Source organism: Elephas maximus, chromosome 5 (genome assembly GCF_024166365.1).
Source record: "Elephas maximus indicus isolate mEleMax1 chromosome 5, mEleMax1 primary haplotype, whole genome shotgun sequence".
Taxonomy (NCBI): Eukaryota; Metazoa; Chordata; class Mammalia; order Proboscidea; family Elephantidae; genus Elephas; species Elephas maximus.
The window spans coordinates 25,581,332-25,596,932 of record NC_064823.1 but is presented as its reverse complement, the minus strand read 5'-3'; the positions used below and the strand labels follow the sequence as shown (position 1 = coordinate 25,596,932).

At 39.7% G+C, this 15,601-nt stretch overlaps 1 protein-coding gene across 1 annotated transcript in view; it reads right to left on the bottom strand.

Annotated features, from left to right (window-relative positions):
• Positions 1-619: 619 nt before the first annotated feature.
• The window catches only part of ANXA5 (annexin A5), a 34,114-nt gene continuing 19,132 nt past the window's right edge, over positions 620-15,601 (bottom strand). The window contains exons 6-13 of the mRNA XM_049885402.1: positions 15,386-15,476; positions 13,272-13,351; positions 12,780-12,836; positions 6,830-6,923; positions 5,841-5,936; positions 3,324-3,382; positions 2,981-3,103; positions 620-1,142 (exon numbers count right to left, since the gene is read on the bottom strand). Of these exons, the coding sequence (XP_049741359.1) occupies positions 1,080-1,142; positions 2,981-3,103; positions 3,324-3,382; positions 5,841-5,936; positions 6,830-6,923; positions 12,780-12,836; positions 13,272-13,351; positions 15,386-15,476 (663 nt within the window). The 3' untranslated portion in view covers positions 620-1,079. The remainder of the gene's footprint in view (positions 1,143-2,980; positions 3,104-3,323; positions 3,383-5,840; positions 5,937-6,829; positions 6,924-12,779; positions 12,837-13,271; positions 13,352-15,385; positions 15,477-15,601) is intronic.

The window sequence follows — 15,601 nt, the reverse complement described above, 5'->3', positions numbered from 1 at the left end:
ACAGGAACACAATTTTTAAGGTTTCCCTGGATATTCTGATGAGTGGCCCACTCTGTGAAAGAACATTATCATATTTTAAAGTTTTTAAAGGGAGAAGAGTACTTTTTATTAAAATGCTTTCTTGTCAAGGGCAATCACTGTACCACATTCATTTTAAAAAATGTGTCTATAAGGGTGTAAGTATTATTACACCAAATGAAGAGGCAATTTGAAAGCAGAAGGAAACGAAGATTAATATTAGAAGAGATAAAGAAATCGCTCCTTTCTAAAAGCTACTGCCTGCTTTTTTATCTCAAAGAAGGTAGCAGATGATGAGTAGGAAAAACAAGGGGAAGGTAGTGCTCCAAATTTCTCAGCTTTAAAATTAATGTTTCTATCAAGCAACTAGCACCACGAGCATCACCTTAACTGATGCCCGAGTAAAAGTGCTGCAGATAAATCCGACTTCCCCTTCAACCTCATTGCACTCTGCGGAGCAGAGAAAGGCATTTCAAGCCTATCACCCCAAAAGCTAACTGTAAATTCAGTTCTCAGCTAGCACCACTGTCAACTGCTGGGTTTGAAAAAAAGATAATATGATGATAAAAGTTAAATAAATACTCTAAACACACACACATAATTCAGGGGAGAGGAAATGTTTATTTTCATTAATCTTTTGAATGCAACTACCATAATTTTGCAGGCTTAATTTCGTAGCAAAGTTGATTAATAACACTTCCGAGAGTTTACAGTTTCAAGGCTAAGGTTCCGGTTAAGGTAATACAGTTATCGATTTCATATAAATGAAGTTTATATGAAAAGGCTAAAAGCAGTCTGATCTTTAAAAGTAAAATATAAACGACCCAGACTCTAGACTTAGTGACGTCACGCACACTTCAGTACTGTAACAGTCAAAGAGACAGATCTTACTTGAAGATCAAAAAGCAGCAGAGGTATGTACTCCTACAGCATGTACGTTTTGGTCATTAGCATCTTAGCATGAATAAGGCAATATGTCAAGCACTAGCATACAAAAGAAGTGCGGCTAGATGTGCTGGAGACGGTGGCAGGCACAGAGCAGGGTCTCACCAGGAGGCACGTTAGTCATCTTCTCCTCCACAGAGCAGCAGGAGGGCTTTCTTATAGTCCCCAGATGTATCGCTCTGAAATCCAAATGTACTCGGTTAACCTCCAGGAATCACAGAAAACAATAAACTAAGAAATCTACAGGAACAAATTTTATTCATATGATTTTTTTTCCTTCCAAGTGGGTAATCTCTGTGTGTGTGACTTTCACATCAGGAATGTCATCTAGGGAGTTTCCTATCAATGTGACTTAAGTCTAACTTTCTAACTCAAAGGCACAGCTCTCTCAAAGACAGTGAAGTATGTTCTTCCCTCTAGTAACAAAGAGGAAAGGGAAAAGGACCTTTGCCCTCGCTTTTAACAACTATATTAAATTCAAAATTTCTAAATAACCTCTAAATTTTGAATACACTGTAATAATCTGGCTAAGGGGGGAAGGAGGGGCAAATGAAGGCCAGGTGGTGCAGTGGTTAAGTGCTTGTCTGCCATTTCAAGCCTACCAGCCACTCTGAGGAAGATGTGCCAGTCTGCTTCTGTAAAGACTACAGCCTTGGAAACCCTTTGGGATAGTTCTACTCTGTCCTAGAGTGTTGCTGTGAGTTGGAACTGACTTGACAGTAGTGGGTTTTTTTTTTTTTTTTGGAAGGGGGACAATGCTGGGGCTGCCTGACTGTGATGGCTTTGCCTCAAAGAACGGGCCTCGACTTGCCTCACAGACAGATATGCGTGATAAATTACTGTTGGGAGCTACGAGTGAATGGGGAACTCTCTAGCATGTTTCAGCCCAGCCACACCACCACACTAAGTTAAAGGCTTGCTTAATTGAGATTCTGCTTTTGCATATGGACCACATTACCCTTTGAGAAAAAAAAGCTAAAAGACCTTAAGCCAAACTTAATTATAGGCCCTTGCTTCTAAAAGGACAAAAAAGACAGTGATATGTATGGTCTTTAATTACTGCAGGAATGACCTGCTGGGTTCTTTCCTGATCTAGGAACAAATGCCAGAGGTAAGGTGAGAATAGACAAAAAAAAATTAAAAACTGATATGCAGGAAAGGAGGAACTAACAAAGACAGCTGGAACTGACAAGAGAGAGAGAACAAACACGTCACCATCATAAGCAAGGGGCTGGGTCTGCTGAGTCACTCCCACCAAAACACCAAACCCATGGCCGTCCAGTCAATTCCAACTCATAGCAACCCCACAGGACAGAGCAGAACTGCCCCATGGGGTTTCCAAGGACTGGCTGGTGGATTCAAATTGCCAACCTTTTGGTTAGCTGCCTAGCTCTTAACCAGAATTCACAATTTCAAGGCTAAGGTTCTGATTTAGGTAATGTGGTTATCAATTTAATATAAATGAGGTTTTACAAAAAGGCTAAAAGCAGTCCGACCTCTTAAAGGAAATATAAATGCCCCAGACTCTAGACTTAGTAATGTAAATAAAATTCAAAATTATTTAACAGGAAAACAACTACCATCACATATTCTATTACATCACAGATCCTCTTCTTCTAAACCAAATACCACTACTAAATCATGCTTTTAAGATCACTGAGAGTCTAGGGAGCCATCATCCCGACTTCAGGAAACAGAATCCAAGCTTTATAACACGTAGCTCTAAAATTTTAAACTTAACACAAGAATTGGGTTCTTCCACCTATGTCTTGCTTTGTTATATACTGATCTGCTTCAGACAGGAGTCCCTGGGTAGTGCACACAGTTAATGTGCTTGGCTGCTAACTGAAAGGTTGGCAGTTGGAGTCTACCCCAAAGCACCTCAGAAAAAAGGCCTGGCAATCTCCTGAAAAATCAGCCACTGAAAACCCTGTGGAGCACAGTTCTACTACGACACACACGGAGTCACCAGGAGCTGGGATCAATTGGACAGCAACTGTTTTGTTTTTCCTATTACCTTAATCATGGAATAAAGGGAGGTGGCAAAATTCTTCCTAAACTCCTTTCTTATGTTAAACAGGTCAATCTCACTCCTGGAAACCACAACTCTGATGAGGGTATGGTCATCTGTCCCAGCTCCCTTTACACAAGAAAAAGAAAAAGACACATTGTTTAAAAACTTCAATTATAGCATCAAACTCCCCTGAGTTGGGGTAAATCAATAAAGTAAAACAATTCAGTAGAATTGAGCTACATGTTTTAAATTAAAAAAAAAAAAAAAATCCCAAAAGCTATCATCTGAAACATGATCAAATAATTAGATCAGAAAAGAATAATAACTACTCAAGGTATCCACTTACCTTCATAGCATAATAGAGGGTTTCTGCAAGGTAGGCAGGTATACTTCGAATAGATTTTACTAAGAAAATAAATAATACAATGGTCTGATGTTATTCTGACATGAAAAACCAAACCCAAAAGCCAAACCCACTGCCGCTGAGTCAACCCTGACTCACAGTGACCCCATAGGGCTTCCAAGACTATAAATCTCTACAGAAGCAGGCTGCCACATCTTTCTCCCACAGAGCCAATGGTGGTTTCAGACCTCACACCTTCAGATTAGCAGTCCATCGCTTTAACCACTGTGCCACCACGGATCAAGGATTAAGTAATTGAAAGTAAATAGCACCTAAAGCCTACAGCTCTACTTCTATAAAAGTAACAAAGGAAGGCACTGCTCATTTGCACGCTAATCTGATCTCACTCACCAAGTTATTATCATCTTAGATACTGGTTTGAGCTTTCCTTGGAGTTTTGAGTTACATAGAACGGTATGTAGGACAAAGGGTCCAAAATTTTTCTGTGCCTCTTTGTTCGATGGGTACTTCTTTTAAATAGCAGTTTGGGCATCCTGGGGTTGTTATCATGCCACATCTCATTGGTCCCCAATATATTATACAAACATCTTGGAGGTTTTCATTTCAAGAATCTCAAGCAAATGATACAAGATTACTACTCTATCTTTTCTTTTTTTTAATAATAGTTTAATGTGTTTTAGGTGAAAGTTTACACAGCAAATTTGATTCTCATTTAACAATTTTTATATAAGTTGTTCTGTGACATTGGTTACAGGTTTCACAATGTGCCAGCATTCTCATTGTTTTTATTGTTGGTTCTCTTTGCATTAATCTAGCTTTCCTGCCCCTCCTTACATTCTCACCTTTGCTTTAGGGTAAATGTTGACCATTTGGTTCATATACTTGATTATGTAAGGAAGCACAGTACTCACAGGTGATACTGTTTATTTTATAACCCAATCTATTATTTGGATGAAAAGAGACCTCCAGGAGCAGCTTCAGTTCCAAGTTCAAAGCGTATCATAGGGTAACAGCGTAGGGAGTTCCTCTCGTCTCCATCAGTCCAATAAGACTGGCCGTTTTCAGGAATCTGAGTTTTGTTCTACATTTTTCTCCCATTCTATCCGGGACCTTCTTGTGTCCCTGGTCAGAATGGTCAGTAGTGGTAGCTACACACCATCCAGTTCTTCTGGTCTCAGGCCAGATGAAGTTGTTCTGTCTAATCTTTGACAAATCTTGGACTATCTTCCTATAATCTTAATCTAGTTACTCTTTAATATCCACGATTCACAGAGCAGCATGAGATTTATTCATGTCAGTAGACAAACTAATACATGAAAAGCTTATCTTCTCTGAACATACATACGCCTAATACAGACTTAAAAAAAAAAAAAACCCCAAACCTGTTGCCATCGAGTCAATTCTGACTCACAGAGACCCTATAGGACAGAGTAGAACTGCCCCATAGAGTTTCCAAGGAGCGCCGGGGGTTTCAAACTGCCGACCTTTTGGTTAGCAGCCGTAGCACTTGACCACTATGTCACCAGAGTAGACTAGGGTTACTTAAACCTCAGTCGGCTTAGCTTCAGAAAACCTAACACATGAAAATTCTTTAATATACAAAAATAACAATCCTTGAATTGCAGGAATTTGATTTCCCATTTTCTGATGCTTAAGAAAAACATCCGCCAGTAACTAAAAATGTGATAATTTTGATGTGTATTCTAATTACAAAAAGGTGGTCCAAAAGTTTTCTAGTAAAAGTTCATTAACTGCAGACACAAGTGGAAAGGTCTTTCAGTGTTGATTCATGCCCATCTATGGACTTTCTCCAGAGACAGAAAACACAAAAACTTTAGCCTACCACCAATACTCTGAACAAACGTTTTCATACGACAGAGGTTCACTCCAGATCCATATGAAAACTAGGACCACTGGAAACTCGAACTAGATTCTCCCTGGATGTGGAGAGTATGTACTACTACAACCAACTGCACAAACTCCATTCTCCAATTTCTCCAGATTATTCTGAATACTCAGCTAAAATAAAATTCCAGATTATTTAATATGAAAACTACTATCTTCATATATTCAGTTACATCAAAGATGCTCTTTTTCTAAACCAAATACCAATTTCTTAGTCTCGAAGTTGAGAGGCTATTATTCAAAACAATTCTAAATTTCCACGGGTATCAGGAATAACATTTACAAGCCTCTAAGATAATGTCCGTAACTTTTCAGGTTATAATGAAATAATAATTTCGGTGCAGCTTTAAGATAAACTTAAAATAATTCTGTTAGTATTTCCATAGCATTAGATGAGCTAAACAGATTATTATGAACTTCTAGTATCAAAGCAGACATTCGGTTAGAAATTTAGGAGTTTGCTTCACCCAAATATCCTGTCAAGCTCTCCTTTTAATTAAGAAATAGGTGATTATTTTTAGATACAGCCTCAACTGAATAAAATACTTTAGCTCTTATCACCACAAATATTACATACATTGTAAAATTACCTACCAACGGCAAGAAGTAGTTGCTCCAAATTACCGCAAGTCTCCCGGTCAATGGTTTCTTCAATTTGAAATCCTGATATAGTCATGTATTTGTCAAACACTAAAAAAAATGAAGGTGATTTCTTAACCACATAAAGACCGCTCTTTCCTGAAAGAAGATATTTACTCTGACCAGGTGTTGTCCTACCCAACACAAATCTCTCCTTCTTCCTTGTTAACAGAACCCTCGCTGTGTTCTGAGCCTCAGCGTGTCATGCCCCAAGCAATAGATCATGAAAGTTCTACATTCACTGATTTTCCTGGCTAGTATAGCCACTGAGAGCCAGAGGGAAATCTGCTAGAGGAGATTCTGAGAACTACTTCTCTTTCTCGATAAAAAGCGATAGATGGACATGACTAGTTAACTGCTTCCTTTTCTCCTGCTGTGAAAATATCTGATGTGTTTGGGGCTACAGCAGCCATATTGTGATGACGACATAATGAGCATAAGGAAGAATCAAAATACTAAGGACAACGGAGCAGAAAAACAGAAAGAGCCCAGGACCTAACAAACCAGACATGAAATCCTAGGGAGAGAAATAAACCCTAATTTTTAAAGTCACTCTTAGTAGGACTTTCTGTCACTTGTCTCTGAATTCATTCCCAACTAACAGCACAAGTACTGTTGGAAATCCAGAGATGAGGTCTTGGATACCACTGTCTGGAAAAAAATACTTGCAGTGAGCTACTACCCAGTGGATTGTGACTATAAAAGAAACAATCTAGAGGTCTGACTGCCTTCACTACCCTCTGACAGTGAGAGGTAGACAGAGGACTTCTAGTTTCATAAAACCTACAAGAGCAGCAAAGAGAATTATAAGGAGATTTCTCAAGGTGGCTACAAGAAAGAAAGAAAGAAAAAAATCACTCATTCAGTAAGTACCTGCTATGTAACTATTCCGGCATAGTGGTTCATGTACCTTCATCTATTCTATACACCTTTTTTTCACTCACCCCTTCTCAAATGAGACACACTTCGTGTTCCAAAGATCGTGATAAATTTTTCTTCATCTGTCCCCCATTTGAGTTCTCCAGCTTGAAACAAAGCCTGTGAAAATTTCAGCCTCAATTAGTAAAAGGTTCCTCCACCTCATTCCCAAGTGCTTAGCCACACTTTTTTTATTTATTAAATATTAGTTCACTGATTCATCATCTTATACTTTGCCATTTCCAATATTTCATACTCTAAAACTCAGATCACTAAATCTGGAGCTACCTGGGAGCTTGCTTTGGGTCAAAGCAATAATGTAGAACAATAGTGCAAGGTTAAATGTTCCCAAAATATCTACCCTAAGTGACAATCTTTCAGGAGCAAGGACACAGGCTGGGGGAAACTTCTGATGGCCTCACTGTTGACAGCTCAGTTTGCAGACTGGGGAAGAAGTTACCTGGGAGCTAAGGCGTGTATTTTGTTTCGCCTGTACTGTGTCAAAAAGCACACATAAAAAGCAAACTCCCTATTTTCTCTTTACAACTGAGATCTGATCAAAGTTAGGTACAAAACATTTTTACATTTCTAAAAGATCACAACAAATTGTTAAAAGGTTGTGAATGCAGCACAGAGTCTGGCACATAGCAGGCACTTAACACTTGCTAAATAGTTTGAGCGCCCACATTTACTTGTGACGTATCTTCCAGTGTTCATGTAATTGCCAAAAAAATAAAATAAAATTATACACAAACATTGTCATTAAATCTCTAAGTTCACTTGCTGAGAGGTGATGAACTTACTAAAATTCAGAATCAATCTTTAAAATATTATACATACTACCCTTTTAATTTTTCATTTCAAGATAAATATACCTATTAACCAAGATAAATGCAATTTGCTACGGCTGCTATTCAGAGCTGTTCTTACACCCATAAGTAGTAAACCAAATAGAAAAGAAGATGATAATAGCCATGTGTTTGGACTTAGAAGTCCTGACTGCAGTACTAAGAAGAAAATATATGACAGTATAGATCTATTTTATATTGTATTTTCAGAGAATAAAGAAAAGGTAGGACTTACATCCTTACACTCAATTTTCAAATTAATGATAAAAATAGCACATGTTCATTGAGAACAGTTGTAAAACAGAGAAAAAAAAAGCAAATAATAAAAAGTAGCATTAATGGAAAAATCCTGAGGGTGCTGGTTACTGCTCCTAGTATGTTTTCTCCACACAGATAAGATATACACACACAGGAACACTTGGAAGGGGGAAGGCTTATCCTGCTCAACCTTGCACGCACTGCTGAAGCATTCATTTTTATTGACTATTCCATGTTTCTGGGAATTTTCTCTAGTAGTTATATCAGTAAAGGTTGTTTTATGGGCATAATAGATGAAGTGGCAGCTATTTTTTTACTATAATGTAATATTCTTGGGATATTATGTTTGGGGTCAATATCTATTCTAAAACAATTACTAAGTAAATCCTACATGATAGTAATAATGGCATCTTTGTATAATGGTATTTAAGAGTTTTGTTTTAACCTAACGATCCTTTCTTCTAAATGAGGATGTCCAATATATCCATGGAAATGTTCTAGATGAGGGACCCTCTGCACTTCCTCACCCTCCCCCGTTCCTACCAAAACCCACTGCCGCTGAGTCAATCCTGACTCATGATGACCCCATGTGTTTCGGAATAGAACTGAGCTTCATAGGGTTTTCAAGGCTGTGACCTTTCAGAAGATCACTAGGCCTTTCCTCTGAGGCACCTCTGGGTGGGTTCGAACTGCCAACCTTTAGGTTAGTAGCCCAGCACTTAACCTTTCATGTCACTCAGGGCACCCCCTTCCTCATCTTCCTACAGAGAGGGCTTATAGTTCAGTCCAAGTACAGTTTGATAACTGCTGGCTCAGTTAAGTACAGAGACAAGAAAATCTGGTCCTTTGTGACTAGCCAGTGAGATTTTGGATGAGTTACTTAATTTTTTACTTGAGCCTCAGCGTCCTCACTTTAAGTGGGAGTAATAGTACGTATTTCCATAGAGCTGTTGTTTGTTGTCAGGTGGCACAGAGTCACCCCTGACTCATCGCCAATCCACGCACAGCAGAACAAAATGCTGCTCAGTCCTGCACTAGCCCCAGAATCAACTGCAGGTCGGACGGTTGTGATCCCGAGCATTTTCACTGGCTGATTTTCAGATGGAGATCACCAGGCTTTCTTCCTAGTCTGTCTTAGTCCGGAAGCTCCACTGAAACCTGTTCGGCATCACAGTAACACACAAGCCTCCACGGACAAACAGGTGGTGGCTGGGCATGAGGTGCACTGGTCGGAAATCAAACCTGAGTTTTTGAATGGAAGGTGCGAATTCTACCATAGAATCACCACTGCCCTCAGTACATACAGCTGTTAACGGAGATCGTATAACGTATGTAATGCACTCAACGGCACTACGTAATCAACAGCTGGTGCTCAATAAACATTGATTCCTTTCTCTTTCCCCCTCTTGCCATAAGAATTCAACTTTCTTTCCAGAGAAGGCATAAAACAAGGATTTGGGGGGGGGGGGATAAAACCCATTTTAACACATTAAAAAAATGTTAAAATGTAATGTGGATTATCTACAAAATGTTCAATTCCCCAGTGAATGACTCACAGTAGCTTATCAAACCTCTGAAATGATAAGAATCCACCTAGTGCCAAGAATCAGCAGAGAGAACAATTCAAAAGCTTATGAAAGGGCTCTTCAGATGTCTCAGCTTACTCTCATTAAAAAAAATTTTAAAAATCTTCAATTCCTAATCATGGTAACAATCCAGCTGCCATTGCTACAATGTATAAATGGGTGTATTTCTTTTCATAATGAAAGAATATTTTCAACAGGTTGTTTGTATTAGTTAAAAACACTACATCTTAAAGAATCAAAGACTAACACGCAGCATAGCATGTTCTGTGTTGCTCCTGGTTGCTGGAAGGGCAGGGAAAGCCTGGGTCCTATCCAAGGGGTGCTTCAAAGTAACTCCATAAGGCAGTTTTCGGATGTACAAAGTTTCCCTTTCAGGGTTCTCAGTAGTCACGTCCTCTGCAGGACCCAGAAGTGACACCTATAGGGCATATGGAGCCCCTAAGTGGTACAGTCAAGTACTTGGCTACTAACGCAAGATTGGCTGTTTGAACCCACCCAGAGGCACCTCAGAAGAAAGATCTGCTCCTGAAAGGTCACGACCATGAACCTTTATAAATTGCAGTTCTACTCTGCAACCATGGAGTCTCCATGAGTGGAAAACGACTTGACAACAACTAGAATACAGCATTTGATTCTCAAAGTGTGGCCCCAGCATCTGCATCACCTGAGAGCCTATTATAATCTCAGGGCCCACCCCAGACCTACAGAATCAGAATCTACAGTCTAACAAGATCCCCAGGTGATTCAAAGGCACATTAAAGTTTGAGGAGCACCGCTCTATGGTGAGTGCTCTGTGGAGAAAAATCAATGAAAACTAAGTCATGCTGTACTGTTTTTCCACTCTTTGGCCTCACACTGCAGCAATGCTCTTGTTACATTACCGACGGTGCTGGGAAATCTGCCCACTGCTTTCTAATGCAGACCTCCCCGCAGTTACCTGAGACGACTAGAGTTGGTTTTGTTACTGTGACCGTGGAAAAGCATCCAGAGCTCCAACTCTGAAGAGAAGGGATGCAAGACTCAGCTCCATCTTGTACTGAAGCCCACAAACAATGTTTGGTAAGCAATAAAGTCAGCTGGGAGTGTAAGTTTGTAGGGCTGTTCTAGTCCTTTTCCCCTCAAAAAGGCAGAGTTAAGCTGGATCTGTGTTTCCAACGTAAATTTAATAAATCCTTTATGTGGCAGAGGAAACCAAAGGGAAGTACTACTGGCCAAGAACACTGGGACTATTGTTTAGTGAAAGAGAAGGCTTTGGAGTCAGTCAGGACCGGGTGAGAATCCCAGCTCCATCGCTTACTTGGAGAGTGAGTGAGGGGGCATGGGCTCATTTCTCAAATCCCTGACCCTCAGTTCCCTTAACTATAGAAGGGAAAGTTTCCCCCCACTTTAGAGTTATGCACGAATTCACTCATCAGCTATTTTCTGAAGGCCTTCTAGGTGCTAGGAGCTGAGGACACAAATTGAGCCAACAGAGCTCAAAGTGCCCTGGGCAAAGCAGTTTGTAGCAAGGGCTGTGACAGGAAGCTTGCAGTGCTAGAGTCCTTCCTGTAAAAGGCAGCCGGCTCAGGCTTGGAAGTCAGTCAGGGTTACCTGAAAAGCGTCTAAGCTGAGGACTGACCTGTGAAGAGGAAGCAGCCAGGTGAATGAGCGGAATGAAGGCGAAAGAGAGAGCATGTGAGAGAGAGGCTGGAGGTAGAAGCAAGCAAGGGGCAGATAATGAAGGGGTTTATAAGCCACACTTAGGGGCTTGGATTTTATCCTGAGGACAACGGGAGCAAGTAAAGAGTTTTAAAGTTTTAAACAGGGATGTGACATAATGGGTTTGCATTTTATAAAGTGGTAGTGAGGCAAAAAAAAAAAAAAAATTTTTTTTTTTTTTTTTAGTGAGGCAAAGGGGACATTGGTGGTTCAGTGGCAGAATTCTCGCCTACCACGTGGGAGAATTCTCTGCCAACACTTCTCATGCACAGCCATCATGCTATGATGCTGAAGAGGTTTCCGTGGATCTTCCAGACTAAGAAGGAAGGCCTAGCAATCTACTTCTGAAAATCAGCCAATGAAAACATTATGGATCACAAGTTCCATGGAGCATGGGGTCACCATGAATTGGGGACTGATAACCGCAGTGCGGCAAGAGTCAGAAAATGCACAGACAGCCCTCAGTAACGACCAATTCCTTTCTTTATTCACCTGGGCAAAAATACAACAGCATTCTGAAGCCATTATAAAGTCAAACTACCCAAAAGGAAAATAATGTGCTCCTTTTTCCCTATTAGAAAGTCAGATCACACATCTGTAGGTTGTATATCACAGAAATTAGGCTGGAGGCACAAATATGGCTCTTCCTTTTCAATGGTGCATGACTAAAAGCCAAGAATTGTGTTATTAAATGAAACATGTGGCCAGACAAACGGGGCTGTGATATGTGATTCTGGGAACCCAAGTAATTCCTTTTTTTATCAATTTCCAGTTTTCAAACAATTCTCACATTTCAAATTTCCTAACACTTGTTTCCTACGTTTCATTACTTTATAAACCACACTAAGCCCACACTGGGATTTAAAAGCCACTTAAGTGAAAAATTTCACTTGGGAGTTACTAAAAAGCCACTGACAAAAATGCAAACCTACTTAGAATTCTATTAAAGTAAATAACGAGAAAATTCCTAATACTAAAATAACTTGTCATCTGAAAAAAAAAAACCAAACCCACTGCCATCAAGTCAATTCCAACTCGTTGCTACCCTACAGGACAGAGTAAAGCTGCCCCACAGGGTTTCCAAGGAGCAGCTGGTGGATTCAAACTGCTGACTTTTTTGGCTTAGCAGCCAAACTCTTAACCACTGAGCCACCAGGGCTCCAACTTGTCATCTACTAAGTAATAAAACACCCTTTACCACTGAAATGTTTTATTCTTTCTTCTCAATCCTTTCCTGCGTCATTGGCAGTGGAATCAATGACTCCTGTTTGTAAAATTCTCTATTTTGTGAATGTTTTGTAATCACATAAATTTATCATATATAGGAAGAATTCGTATGCACGTCATTTTGTTTTATTCCAGCTTTAGGCTAAAGTAAATACTTTGATGGCCAGTTCAAAATGAGAGAAATTTATTTCTGTTGATTTTATACTTTGTACAGGACCTATAAGCTTAACCAGTGCACTACCAGGACTCCTATAAATAAGATTATTTTTAGAGGTTATTATAATATACATTGATTTTTTATAACCATTCTTTTTTCATTTCTACATCATAATAAATTTATCATGTTAGGCCTCACTCACCTGAGCATCCAGTTCTACTTGAGCTTCATCAATTCGAGCATCAGGGTCTCGGTTAGCCTGTAAGAGGTAATATGTCACAGTATCGAATTATATAATCAGTTTCATTCTAAAGGACAAATGGTTCCACCTGATTGTTATGCACATGAAGGCTTCTCTCTTAGGAATAATATGCAATATTTGCTTTTTCCAAGGTGGTCTCAATCTTGCAATATTTCACACTATCACACAGCACTGTCGAAAACCAACTTGATCTGCTTGATTTTAAATTCTATAGATAAAAAACGATACTGCTATCTAAAACACTCTATGAGTTAGCCATTAAAAAGTTTAGGTCAGACATTCTGAAACACAGACACAGGCCTCATACAGCCAGAAACATCACTGGTTGCAGTAAGAATCAGCACGCACCAAAAATTATTAAAAGATTCAGGCCAGTCCAGCTGCAGATTTTTTAACCAATCAATCAATCTATAAATAGTCCCCACCCAATACCTGAAGGAGAACCACCAACATCCTCTGGTAGTACCCTGAAGTGTCTCCCACCACGTCATCTTCCAGGCTTGAGCCGTATTCTGCAACAGAATAATTTCATACTTATTTTCAGCTTCTTTCAGCTAGATTAGGCAGATAATCCAATGGAAGATACATGAAGAAATATTATATTTGATTAAGAAATTCTTCGTCTCTGAGCACTCTAAAGACTAAAGGCAAATGCTTGAAGTGGGAAGCTGGATGAAAATAAATCATGGACTCAGCCATTTGAAAACACTCTCAACCAAAGTAGTTATTAATTTGTAGACACACCATGGTACTGGAAAGCCTCTTAAATACAATCAATCATAATTTTAAACTCTTGTTTTGTTTTTTTCAATTGTTTTTCATGATTAGTTTCCAAACGTTTTCCACTCTCTAGTATTCTGACTTTTCTGTGTTCATGACCCTTCCTACCCCCTGAAAGATATTTTTCCTCTTCAGCAAATTAACTCTAAGACACAGCAGTGATATTTCAAAGTATGCCCCTGCCCCATCTCTATTTCCAGCTATTCAACATATAGTAGCAGTACTGGTTGTCTTCGATTCTGACTCACAGCGACCGCATGTGTTTCAGCATAGAACTGCCCTCCATAAGGTTCTCATGGCTGTGACCTTTCAGAAACAGACCACCAGGGTTTTCTTCCGAGGCACCTCTGGGCGGGTTCAAACCACCAGCCTTTTGGTTAGTAGCCCAGTTCTTAACTGTTTGCACCACCTGAAGACTTTCCTGTTCAACATACAGACCATAGAAAGGGAGAGAACTGGGATCTCCAAAAGGCAATGAGCCATTTTCACTAACTCACAAACAGCTGGCATTAAAGGAAAGGAAGTATTGCACCAAGGCACTTAAATATTTAATCATTATTTGAAAGCAGGCAAGCTTTAAGAGCCTGAAATTTCTATTTTAAAAGGCCCAAGGAGTTCCACGTTTATTTCAACCAGTTACCCAAATATAAAACTTTGAATGACTCTGATTCCTTCCTCTACTCCAACACCTATATATAATCAAACATCAATTTCTACCAAATTATTTCTCCTCTCTCCAATTTAGCCTCTTCACATCTTTCAACACCCTAAATTGCGCCATAATTACTAAATGCCTAGCTTATCTCCCCACACAGTAGCTGCCCAGCCAGCCTGTTGATTCAAATCTCCTTCCTCCCTCTACTGTTTCTTCAGCATTTCATCACTGCCCATTCAGGAACTTGCACTGCCTTTGAAACAAGTTCAAACTCCTAATCCAGTCACGCAAAGCCATATGTAACCTAGCCTAACCTCACTTTTTCAAATTCTCTCCCACAGTGAAAATATACATATCTTCCTCTGCAACCAAGTTCTGTCCCTAACCAACAAACCAACCCATTGCCAGTGAGTCGATTTTGAATCATAGGGACCCTAAAGGACAGAGTAGAACTGCTCCATAGGGTTTCCTAGGAGTGCCTGGCAGACTCAAATGGCCAACCTTTTGGTTAGCAGCTGTACCTCTTAACCACTGCACCACCAGGGTTTCCAAAACTGCTGCCATGGAATCCTATAGTGACCTTATAGGACAGACCAGAACTGCCCTATAGGGTTTCCAAGAAGCGCCTGGTGAATCTGAACTGCCAACCTTTTGGTTAGCAGCAGAACTCTTAACCACAATGCCACATGGGTTTCCTCTCTGTCCCTGGGTGGCACAAATGGTTGAGCGCTTGACTACTAGCCAAAAGGTTGGTGATCTGAACACACTCAGAGGTCCCTTGGAAGACAGGCCTGGTGATCTACTTCTGAAAGGTCATAGGCTTGAAAACCCTATGGAGCAGTTCTACATTGCACACATGGGTTGACCATGAGTCTGAATCGAGTCCACAGCAACTAACAACAACTGTTCCTTCTGGCAAACCACTAAAATCAGTGAAAAAAAAAAAAAAGCAGTCTTTACTGAAGAAGAAAAATGGCTTAAATTGTAGCTCCTTCATTCATTCATTCAACAATCATATACTGCATGCCTCCTGTATCATCCTATGAGTCCCTTAGAGAAATGAAAGGAGTGATCATGGTAATGAAGCAGAAATACCATTTTAAACATTTACCTTCTTCATAAACTTGTTTTACGGCTCTCAGTTCTTCAGGTGTCCTTGAAGCAATAATTTCTGTCAGTACTTTTTCATTTGTCCCAGCTCCCTATTTGAGATTTAATGTCAACAGAGAAAACATATGACAGTAAGATCAAGAAGAAACTTATTTCTTAGAATAGATTTTATCCAAATAACTACACAAATATTACCCAGCATGGGCTTCTTTTGTAT